Below are 13,057 nucleotides of genomic sequence, written 5' to 3'. Positions count from 1 at the left end.
GTCACGTTCATGAGAATATTAATAATTACACTTTTAGGGTGATATATGGTAATTAGTTGCCCATGTGAATTGTTCTTTAAAAGATATTTATGGAGTTCACATTATCTGTAGAACAAGTATTGCACTCTGAAGAATATTAAAAGACAGTTTGGTAAGGGATTGGGTTCCAGAGTCTGACTTCAGACTCTGTCTACACAGTAATTCCAGGGTCCAACTTCTCATCTGTGTATATGAGGGGATTACAGTGAGTCAATGACCATTGTTATCTCACTAGGCTGCTGTGTATATAAAATGAGGGAATCAGAACAATGCCTCTCACAGTTACTCAACAAGTAATCATTTCTGTAACTGATGGATGCATCATAGCAGATATATTCTATAACTGATGCATTCATCATATCAGATATGATTCTATAACTGATGAACACATCATAGTCGATCTAAGATAAAGAAAGAAACCAACCCATGGGCCAGATTTCATTCTATCATGTTTTATCAGAAGTAAGATCACTTGTGATTTTTAGTGTTCAGAAATCACCCTAGAGAATAGTTCTATCTTTTTTTTCCCCATAGTAAGTCCATGGGCCATTTATTTATTTGAACTCTTGAGTATTGAAACCATATAGACCTGGGCTCAGATTCAAACTCTATTACCTCAATGGACTTAGCTTTTTTTTAAATTAGGTATTTTCTTATTTTACATTTCAAATGCTATCCCAAAAGTCCCACATGCCCTCCCCCAACACTCCCCTACAAACAAAGGCCATCAAGCACCAGGATTAGAGGAAATATGAACTGGAAACAGTCTGCCATCTGTCTTTTAAAAATTTGACAAGGAAATATATATTTATTAAGAATGCATAAATAGCTACTCATTTTCTTTATTAAAATATATTTATATATAGTATATTTTGATTATGTTTTATCATCCCTCTACTCCTCCAAGTTTCTCTCCACCTTCCCTGCCAATTTGATTCATCCCCTTTATGCATCATTGGAAAACAAACAACCTTCTAAGTAAATAATATAATATAATATAATATAATATAATATAATATAATATATAATTAATATAATATAATAATATAACAGTGCCTGTCTTGTAAGTTGCACTTCTGTCTTTAAAGGAAAGTCAAGTATTTTATATGTCTAGAAAAATATGTAAATCAATCTGAAAGTTTTTCAAATGTGCATAAGACACTAGAAAGACAACTGAACATTTCTTAGTTCTCACTTCAGGTCTTCACAGTCACCACGATCTTGGCTGAGACACTGCCATATTCTGACCTTTATGAATGTTACAGCTGAAGTTAAAAGAGCTCATACTGTCATTCGATTTGAAACAAAATATAAAACCCAATCACAGATATGGAGTTCAAAGATCAAAAGAACCAGGTTTGGGTTTTTGGTCCTATTATAATTCATCATCTAGACTAAAAAAATCATTCAAACATAACATAACAGACTGTATGGGTACTTCTAATGTGTTTCAAGTGAATAAGCTATCAACTATCAACTGTCTAGATTGATCAATCTACAGGTTGCCTTTGAAAATGTTATCTTATTTATATTGTTAAATTAAATATTTTAAGGCTTTCCCAATCAGTTTTGCCCCATGATTTTTGTAGTTTAAAGCTCATAAAATATATTTTGGACATCATACTAATGAAAATATTATTACTGGTATGATTTATACACCACACATTATAAAAATGAGATATTAACAGAAAAAGCAGCTTGCTTAAGTCATACAACCAGTATTTAACAAGGCAAGAACACAGCTCACCCCTTTCTAACTAACCCCTCATTTGCCACTCAGAGAGCAATAACCTGTAAAATTGCCTTACATCTGGATTTTGATGTAATTATGTTCTTATCTTATTACAGAGTTCACATAGCTCTGTTGTACAGAACTGTTGTGGGGGGTTTTCACCACTACACTGTTGTTGTTGTTGTCATTCAGTGTGATGTGACAAGTTTTGAGTTGAGAACGAGTCTTGAAATAAAAACCGAATGATGTGAGGCACACTCCTGTTGCACTTAACACAGTGAGGTAGAATCTAAAACCATATCATAGATTATTCTCCACATATAGGGATCCTAACTTGTGATTGACTACATCAGGCTGACAGTGCCCTATTTCTTTCTGTCTTATTAATACTTTTGAAAACAAGCAATTCCTATGCTAGAGACATTTCCAACATGATAACTTCCTATCAAATGTTATGATCTATTTATCAGTGAGTTCTTCTAGGACTGAAATAGTAATACCCTACTATATCTGATGTTCAGTTACAAATATTTCTAACACATTTCATGAGTCTAACACCTGATTCCATCTTCAACCTTAAAACAGCTAAAGTCACTGTTTGGACAAGTACTATACCTGGAACTGAAATGGCTGGAAAATTGTCACTGTCCCTTTCCTATCAGAACTTTTTACTCTTAGAGGACAACTTCTGCAGACAGCACTAGGAATTCTCTTATTCCTAATGTCCGGTGTTACACCCTCTATCTGTACATACAGACTCCCTGGTGGTCAGCAAGATGGGTTGTTTCTCATCAATTATGTCCTACTGCTCATGGTAAGACTGGCATAATCCTGAGAGACCTAAGACTCAGTAGAGTTGATAAATCGAGAAGATGTTTGGAGTCTTCTGAAGCCCAGGTCCTTAGGTAAGGAAACAAAACCAAAAATATAAAATCCAGTGATCTAGTAAATAATCAAAGTTCCAGGAAGATCATCTTTCTGAGACCACTCTGAGGGTTCAACCACATCCTATTAAAACCAACTACGTATATTATGACTGTTTTGGCAGAAATAATATTATTGTTAGGGCTAATGGGCCTACACTTTATTCTTATCTGTGTACTCCTTAGCCATTTACATATAATTAATGTAAATATTTTTCTTTGACTTGTTAAATTTATTTTAAACTTCATGGGTATGTGTGTGTACCTGTGTGAGTACATGCAATATATGTATAAGTATCTTGGAAGTTCAAAAAGATGTTGAAGGCCTTAGGACTGGAGTACAAAGTGACTCTGAGAAATCTGATGTCAGCATTACGAACTAGACTTGGAGCCCCAGAAGAACAGGGACTGCTCTTCGGCACTGATTAATCTTACCAGCAACTTCCTTAGGATTGAATGTTTTGAATATTAGCTCAGAGTCTTCAGAGGTGACATAAGATACAATTTAGTATTGTTTGTTTTCTTTGAGACTCAAACCCAGTTTCTTGGGTACGTTGGTCAAACCTTTTTCCAAATCACTATTTCACCTTCAGGGAATGTTAAGACTTTCTAAGTTAAATCTGAGCATCACATTATATCTATAAAATTATAGCCTCAGGGTTTACCAATTATAACATTTCATATATGATTAATTAAGCCCATAAATATTGTCATTAATATTAGTTTTCCACTTGTTAGTTAATGACATCAAAGTTCAAAAATTTGAGTCAAATAATTCATCTCCACAAATAACAAGTCATCTAGCTTTAAATTAAGTGTGGGCTTCTGTCTCAGATACCATTGTATATACATGTTGATACTGTTGACAGTAAAAATTTAGAGTAATCAATATAATTAGAAGTAGTTCTTTGAAGTTGTAATGTGTTGAGTATAATATTGTATTGTATGTATTATATGAAACCCTATAAAATTTGTATAGGTTTACTTGAATTATTATCAATAGATTTTCATTATGCTAAATGGATGAAACCTGATAGCCCATTATGCGACTGAAACACATAGATTAAAAGTAAGAACATCAGATAACAATAAAAGTATGTGTACATATGTATATATATATGTGTGTGTGTGAAAATATATGTGTATATATATATTTTCCAATTGATAATATGGAACACTAACAGATGTTTGCCTTAATTAAGATTGCCAGTTTTAAAACAATACAAAAGCTATGAGATAATGAGAAATTGAAATATTTTAAGAATCAATCAAATGTCAAAGAATTGCCACAAAGCTCAAAGTGAACCAGGACATCCTCCCTTGACTCTGTAGTTTGAAGGATTTAACCCGGTCTGTGCTTCCAGCAGGTTGAGCTCATGCTACATCCATCCTACTGCCTCTTGCTGTGCTATAGTGTACTGGGACCTGACAACGGACTTAAATGTTTTCTATCTGCACATTAATAATTCCAGTGCAACCATTAAATAATTAGAGTTAAAATGGGAAACAAATGCAAAATGCTTTAAAATGTGCAAAAAAATTTCCAGAAAACACAAGAGAGGAAGGGAAAATTAATAAATTAGTGCATAGAATCTTATTTCAAATATGCTAATAATTATTCAACTATAAGGAAAATCACAGTGAAAGTAGATTGTCTAAATATACCTAGAAGACAAGTATATTATGAGAGTGTATACAATACAATAAAAGCTGTGTTCTCCGTAGGAGTAATCCATTTGTTTTTTAAAACTCCAGTCTTACTTTTAAATATTTTTATAAAAATATTGTAAAACAGAATGAACTGTCTGTGTGCCCTAGTAGGGAAAGAAACACATACTGTGCATTTATCTTTAAACTCAACTCTTTGTACCTTAAAAACTTTCCGTTTTTCGAATCAGACAACATGGTAAAAATAAGCAATGAAAGAAATTCTGTTTTCCCTAAATAACAATTTGTTACTGTCTATGAGGTATAGATGAATGCCCGACAATTTTGCATTATAGTAATTGATTCAAATCCATTATAATGCTATTCTGAAAATCCCAGAACAAATTTGAAAATATATAAATGATAAATGTAACATACAATATCCTATGAAACTGGGACCTGTCATACAGCTATTTGGGAGTAGGCTATAGGAGGTTCACAAGTTAAAGTTCTGCTTGCGCTACAGTATGTTCAAGGTCAATCTGGGCCAATATGTGAAACCTTGTCTTAATAAATAGTTAAAAGAGTGGCAGGACTGTTGACTTAGCAGTTCAGAGCACCTGTTGATCTTGCAGAGGATCTAGGTTTGATTCCCAGCATCCACGAAGTGGCACACAACCAATAATAATTCTAGTACCATTTTATCTAACACTCTCTTTGGAACTCTGAGGGCATCAAGCACATGTAGTGAATATTCAAACACGCAGGCAATATAGTCAGACATAAAATAAATTGAATACATTTAAATTTTAAATAAAAGAGATAATCCATACTTAAAGTTATTATTTTAAAATATTTATTAATTATTAACTAATGAGGCATTGGCAATTAATAGCTTCAAAAGAAGAAAGGTCAGTCTTCATAGAGGTGCAGTACTTGGCAGGTTGACCACTCTATGGTTAGGGCCTTATATCCAAGAGTTTATGCACAGCAGAATCTGTATTTGATGGATTCAAAATGAAAAGGAATAATGTTCAGTGTGTATGGATCTTCAAGTTGTCGGGATAAAGAAAGGAATATGATCAAAATATATGAGTTCAAAAAGTACTAAAAATAGCAGTTGGTTATATGGCTACATAGATAAAATGCTTTGTACATAGTAAGGGGATTTCAGTGTGTATTTGTTTTGAGTACATTTGTGGCAGCATAGGAGATGAACATAGGAGAATGTTTGAAGTCTTGTAGACCAAATAACCTTATGTACACAGTGGTGAGCATCAAGATAGCCTCATTTTAAAAAGTTGTAGAAAAGGACTAAAACCCAAAGTTGTCCTCTGTTATTCTCTTATGTCCTGGGATGCCCATGGGCATCAATTATACATGAACATGCACACACACATAACACTGACATTTAAATACTTCTAAAGAGAAGAATCCTGGGGACATAACTATGATGCAAAGCTTGTCTGGGAACACATGAGATTCTAGGTTCAATCAGCAAAAAGAGTTCATATTATGTATCATTTTTAAATTTTTATTTAAATTATCCTGGTGTGTATACAATTAATTATTTAATTATAAATAATAAAATATCTTGGAATTAAACATGTAAACTCAACCAGAAATAACACAAAGGCCTTGGAAGGCAAATGAGAGAAAACTACTTGGGAGTCATCATAGTGTAAGTTAAAGGCAGGTCGGTAAGTTGACTATGTATATTATGTAGATTAACAACATTATACAATAAAAGTGTAATTAGTAAATTAATAAAGTGTGTAACGTGGAGTAATGAAAACCAAGAAAGGGAAAAAAGATAGAAAGCTAACAAAATAGCACATTTGTAAAGCAATTATATTAGTGATGACAATTATAAACAGTCTAAATAATTAAAAAAAAAAAACAAACTCTATCTTGCCTAACAGAAATATCCTTTAATTGTAAAAACATGCATGGGTTTTTACAATATTGAGAATAGAAAAAAATGTTTACCCCTCCTGGCTCCTAAAGACAACAACAACAACAACAACAAATTCAGAGTGATCATGTTTAATATAAAATGGATTGTTAGATTTAAGAAGTGTGACAGGGTTTTTGTGTGATTTCACAAGGAAGAAGGGGCCATTTCATTACAAGCCAAACAACTACTCTCCTTAGAGGAAATCTCCCCAAGTGCTGATACAAGAGAAACGAAGTAGACACAGCCACAGTTATGGGAATCATTCAACTCTGTTTCTCAGTACTGCCTTCTCAAGAGAACAAGCAGCCTGATTACCAACAAGCATGTTATTTTGAGCTACACAATTAGCCAACACAAGCTAATTAATATTTATCAAGTACTCTATCGAAGAATAATAATAGAATATATATTGTTCAAGTAAAAACAAAATGCTTGGAAACTCAATTAAATTTAAAATTTATTTATTGGTGTGTGCGTGTGTGTGTGTGTGTGACACAAAACATGTGAGAGAGAGTCAGAGGGTGACTACTTTTGGGAGCCTGTTCTGTTCCAATATGAGACCCACAAGTCAAACTCAAGTTGGCAGGCTTGCTCCACAAGTCCTTACCTCAACTTAGCTATCTTGCCAGACCTATAGCTCTTGGTAAACATGACATTGACTGAATAATACTCTGCCCCATCTTCCTTTCAAGACTTTATATACTTTCTTTTAAAACTGAATTATATACTTTAAATCTGATTTTTAATTTTTTCCATTGTAGAGGCTAATTTTTCTAAGGTGAATATCTTTTATAACCATAAATATAGCAGGTATAAGTACAGAAAATATATATACTCATAGAGATACATTTGCTATTTCAACTACTCATCTGATGGAAAAACAAGGAAATTATATGTGATATTCAAACCAAAGCCTAAGCAGGAATTAACATGGATGACTCTCATAGTAAAATCCCTCAGCAAGTGGGGAGACTTCCTGTCTTACTGAACATTATAGATATTTATAACTTTGGGATTCCAAACAACATTAAAATATGATGTAGTTGTGTTAATTTATTAGTGTTAATTGATATATATTTATATATATATTCATTTAAGTACAACTTCTTCAGTATATGTAACATGCCTTGTATTTATTATTTTATTCTGACCATTTGGAATTAACTAGCCAGCAGTATGTTCCTCTCTGAGAAGAACTATTTCTCCTGTTCTCAGCAGTTTTTTTAAGTGGTCTGTGACTTTTCCTATGGACATTTCCGTTGTCTATTTTTGTGATTGTTTTTCCAACTCCTATTTAGGTAGTCATGTTAGTGACAGATTGGACAGGAATGATGGTTCTTTAACTATGTACGAAGTAGGATGTTCTCAGAGATACAGTAATGGGCTTAGACGTATAAGATGCAATGCCCAGATTTGCTTTCTTTGTATTGTTGCACCATCCAACATGTGCCACATTCTCAAATGCCTAATTTATTCAAAATGGACATCACACCAATGAGAAAAAATACGATACATTTTCTGAACCACCCAATTTAAAATCCTTGTGGATTTTTTTTATGCTACAAGTGAGGGCATAAAAATAACAATAAAGTGATTTGATAAAAGATATACCATATAGATTGAGAAAACTACAAAGTATAATTTATATAAATGAATAATTTAGATAAAAGCTAAGCACCACAGTGCTCACCAAAAAGTACAGATTCAACTAAAGTTGCTTTGATTCTTTTTTCAATAGTAGTTTATATTCTAAAACAGATGTCTATTTCCAAAGGGATCATTTAAGACTTGAAGGCAGTAAAAGTCCCTCTGTAATACAAATGACAAAAATTGCCCATGGGTTTCACATTCTTCTGAGGAGTGTGCCAACCATGACATCACTGTGACCAAGCATTCATGTCCTCTAGGACTGACTCTTAGAAGTGCAGTAGACAATCTACATCCCCTGAGCCCATAGACATTATTGTTTTGACATAAAACTCCCTGCTTTCCTGTTTCTTATAACACTAGGTCTGAATACGTTTGTGTCCGCATAGGTTTCTGCAATGATGTACAACCAAGGAACATGTCTCAGTTTCACTGTTTATGGAAACTGATATTTTTTCAAACAGATAGTTATTATTAGAAAGTAGAATATAGCATGTGTACTGCAGAATAGCCCTCCAGAAATATTTTGTACTTTCTATCAAGTCAGTTTTCTTAATGTCAAACTTAAGTACCTCTAGATTTGTTCTTACTGGATTTCCTGGCCTGGAAGTCTACTACTTCTTTGCCATTCCTTTCTCAACCATCTATGCAATGGTGTTCCTGGGAAACTGCATGATACTTCATGTAATCCGAACAGAGTCAAGTCTGCACCAGCCCATGTTCTATTTCCTGGCCATGTTAGCCCTCACAGACCTATGCATGGGGCTGTCTACTGTGCACACGGTGCTGGGAATTCTTTGGGGATTTCTTCAAGAGATCAGCCTTGATGCCTGCATTGCACAGTCTTACTTCATCCATGGTTTGTCCTTCATGGAGTCCTCTGTCCTCCTCGCCATGTCCTTTGATCGCTACATTGCCATTTGCAACCCTCTACGCTATTCCTCCATCCTAACCAATGACAGAATCCTGAAAATCGGAGTGGCCATCTTATGTAGGAGTTCTATGCTCATTCCTCCAGTTATTATCCGCCTGAAGTTCTTAAATTACTGCAGGCCTCATTTCCTCTCCCACTCTTTCTGCCTGCACCAAGACTTGATTCGAATGGCTTGTTCAGATATCCGCTTTAACAGTTTCTATGCTCTGTCTCTGGTGATTTGCACCCTGTTACTGGATGCAGTGCTCATTCTTGCCTCCTACGTGATGATCCTGCACACAGTTCTATCGATTGCATCCAGGGAGGAGAGAATCAAGTCTTTGCAAACATGTGTATCTCACATCTCTGCTGTTTTGGTTTTCTACATCCCCATTATTGGTCTGACTATGGTTCACCGCTTTGGGAAGCATCTCTCTCCTCTGGTTCAGGTCCTCATGGGCAACATTTATATCCTTTTCCCACCCTTGATGAACCCCATTATATACAGTATCAAGACTCAGCAGATCCGAGTGAGAATTCAGAGACTGTTTTCCTTGAATGGAATCTAAGTCCTCAGGTCCATAGTGATTGTATTTAAAAGTAAAGAAGTGCACTCTCAGAAGAGGACTGCAAAGAACTGAAACTTAACTATTTAACTCATCTTTCATTGACAAATTACATTTTACAAATACTCTCTTCTACTTTTTACCACAGCCATCATGAATAATTGATATTGACTCATATAAAATTCATATATATATATATATATGCTTATTTGTGTATAATGTGCTGACAAGTATGAGTGGATGAGTTTCAATTACTGGAAAATCTTTTCCATATTATGGTCAATGGATATAGGATACATTTATTTCTTCCTTTTAGGAGAAAGGTAATTTTTATGGATATATTCTTTATGAAATTACTGAATTATATTTTTTGATTCTTCTTACTCTAGTCACCATATGAAGTTTATACACATTATCTCTGATTCGTGGCTTATCCAAATGGCATTATAATATGTGAGTATGGTGAACAGGTTGGGATTTTTATAAAAAAGATTATTTTCTTTATAATTTTATATATGTGTATGATAGAATAGGCTCATATAAATAAAGGTGCCTCCTGATAGTCGAGTCTTTAGAATCTGAATTGGATTTATAGGAGGTTCTGAATAGCTAGACATGAGTCCTTTTTAATAATTTAAAACATAATAAAATAAACTCAATCTTGATGTTGGCATATCTTCAGTGAAATATCTACCTTATTCTATCATACGAATAGTAATGAAGTTGGAAACAGAAGCCTCTACTTAAATTGTACTAAATGATAGAGTAGGACACAGTAGATATTTGTGATACCAGCTTTACCAATATAGAATAATGACGTAATAGCGACTATAAATAGAGAGTTTGGTGACTTGAAAATTTTTACCTATAATTCATATCTTTGTCTTATTTCATTTCAAATTTGAGTATACTTAGATAAACACCTTTATATTTATCTATTAAATAAATACCTTTATTATACTTCATTAGGAATATTTATATGTTCCTAACAACATCTCCCTCAAAGTTCTGTTATAGAAAATATTTAAATGTTTATATGCCTCTAGTATACTATCTCTACTGCGTTTTTCATGTAGATGCTATTTTGTTTTGTATAATTGGATTTCTAAGTGCTGAAGGTGTCATAAAATGTCCGATGTTATAAAATATTTTATATCTGTTTCATTATCAGGTTAACTATGGTTCTTTCCTCCTTTCCATTGTTCTTGTTTAACAGAATTTTTAAATGGACAGGTGACCAATGTAAAATGTAAAGAGCAAAGAGAACAGAGAGATGGCTCCAAAGTAGAAGGCAGTTGCTGCACTTGCAGTTGGCCTAGGTTTGTTTCCTAGCACTGACACAATGCCTCACATCTTTTCACCCCAGGTCCAGCGTATCCAATGGTATACCCTGGCCTCTATGGGCACCATCCATGTACGAGGCACATTTTTAGAGATGTAAGAAAACATCCTCATACAAACAATAAAATCCATACTAATTAAATAAAACATATGGTTCATAAAACGTAAAACCCACAAAAGTCTGTTTTTACTTTTATTAGGATATTATTAACATATATGCACTCAGATTAATTGCTAATTGATAGTATGATTATCAAAGCACAATCAACAACTGTGATTCACCCTTGTTAGATGGAATTCATGTTGTGGTGACCTTTGAAAGACACATTGCGTGCCGCATTAGCTACCAAAATGAAAATTTAGCATATTCTACCAATGTCTAAGCCTCTTAAGCTGGTGATTTTGGTTCATTAACTCTAATGATCTCAAGCCCCTGACCACCAGCTCCCTCATTTCTATCCTGTGGTTTGACATTGTGAAGCACCACATAAGTGTAAATTAGTCGACCAGCTAGCTTTACTTGCAAGCAACACTCTACTCAACAATACTAAAGAAGTCATTTTCTAAAATATTGAGTGTGTTGTTTTATATTTTAAAACTCCATTTCCTTTTATGTACTCCTTGTTATTTTTGTTATCATTATGATTTTCAATAAGGATATGTTAAAATTTTGAATGACATAAGAGCAAAATTTTCTCCCTAGTTGGGAGAATACATTATTTAGTGTGTACTTATATCCTTAACACTGTATCTCTGAGGAAATATGAAAGTAAACCATTTTCTTCAGCTCTGCACACTGCCCAGCCCCAAGTATTAGGTGAGGTTGATCTAGTGAGCTTTTCTTTGGGCACTTTGACTTCTGCTTCTCTTTTCCCCATTCTAATGTGTTAGTTTTTATTTTATCTTACTTTCTTTTATTACTTTGCTTTAGAAACCTGATTGATTTCTAATGAGAGACCGAGAGCAGGTGTATTTGGATGGTAGGGAAGATGCAAAGTAATGGGGAGGAGGAGAGGAAGTGGCAAGAGTAATCAAGATAGATTATCTGTGAAAAAACTATTTTCAATAAAAGAAAAACAACAATCAAAACTTAGAAAATGAGATAACTCTGCATCTGTATGGAATTGAATCTTTATATCTATTAGAAAAACACAAAGTAGTGGCTAAAGTTGGGGTTGGAGATCCAGGATCATCTGTGCTCTGAGCATCAATACCAATCCCGACCCATGATGGGATTAGTTATACCCAATGAGTTCACTGGAAGTTCAAAATAAAACTTGTTTGAAAATGTCTTTAGTTTATTGTACTGGCTAGTTTTGTGTCAACTTGACACAGCTGGAGTTATCACAGAGAAAGGAGCTTCAGTTGAGGAAATGCCTCCATGAGATCCAACTGTAAGGCATTTTCTCAATTAGTGATCAAGGGGGAAAGGCCCCTTGTGGGTGGGACCATCTCTGGGCTGGTAGTCTTGAGTTCTATAAGAGAGCAGGCTGAGCAAGCCAGGTGAAGCAAGCCAGTAAAGAACATCCCTCCATGGCTTCTGCATCAGTTCTTGCTTTCTGACCTGCTTGAGTTCCAGGCCTGACTTCCTTTGGTGATGAGCAGCAGTATGGAAGTGTAAGCTGAATAAATCCTTTCCTCCCCAACTTGCTTCTTGGTCATGATGTTTGTGCAGGAATAGAAACCCTGACTAAGACAAATTGGTACCAGAAGTGGGGTATTCCTGTGCAACCTGACCATGTTTTGGGGAGGACTGTGGAAGGACTTTGGAACTTTGGGCTAGAAGATCGGTGTTAAGTGCTCTGTCAGATGTTGTGTAGGAGCTTGGACGATAATGTTGAGAACACTGCAGAAGATGGAGCTCTGGTGTGTGAAATTTCAGAGGGAAAATTAAAGACTCTTTTCAGGGCCATTCCTGTTTTGATTGTGAAGATTCTGTAGTTCTGGTTAGCTGGGGCTGAAGAATCAGCTGTGATTAACAAGATACCAGAACTACTAAAGCAAAAACTTTGCATTACTGGGACTATTGATGCTGGTTAGCTGGAGCTAAGAAATTAGCGGTGATTAAGAAGAGACCAGCATCATTGAGGTGACATCTTCTGGGAAGTGTTTTCTGAGAGCACAGTGGCTGTGTTCCAGATATAGCCAAAGTTGTACATTGTGCTGTGGCTGGACTTGGTACTGTGTAAGGGTCACCCAGGTGGTACTGGTTTTGAAGGCATGAAGGAGTTGAGCAGAGCAGCGGAGGCTTGGCACTGTGAGAGGCCATGGGAGGCCATTGGTGAAAGTGCA

The 13,057-nt window shown here is 34.8% G+C and overlaps 1 protein-coding gene across 1 annotated transcript; it reads left to right on the top strand.

Annotated features, from left to right (window-relative positions):
- Positions 1-8,500: 8,500 nt before the first annotated feature.
- Positions 8,501-9,427, top strand: Olfr624 (olfactory receptor 624). The gene has a single exon (NM_001011865.2). It carries the CDS (start codon positions 8,501-8,503, stop codon positions 9,425-9,427), a length of 927 nt encoding a protein of 308 aa, NP_001011865.2.
- The last annotated feature ends 3,630 nt before the right edge of the window (positions 9,428-13,057 follow it).

Source organism: Mus musculus, chromosome 7, assembly GCF_000001635.26.
Source record: "Mus musculus strain C57BL/6J chromosome 7, GRCm38.p6 C57BL/6J".
NCBI lineage: Eukaryota > Metazoa > Chordata > Mammalia > Rodentia > Muridae > Mus > Mus musculus.
The sequence above is the reverse complement of the archived record's forward strand: the minus strand, read 5'-3'. Positions and strand labels throughout refer to the sequence as shown.

Excerpts from the sequence above, each read along its gene's own strand:
- Olfr624 (NM_001011865.2), top strand. The coding sequence starts at position 8,501 with ATGTCAAACTTAAGTACCTCTAGATTTGTTCTTACTGGATTTCCTGGC.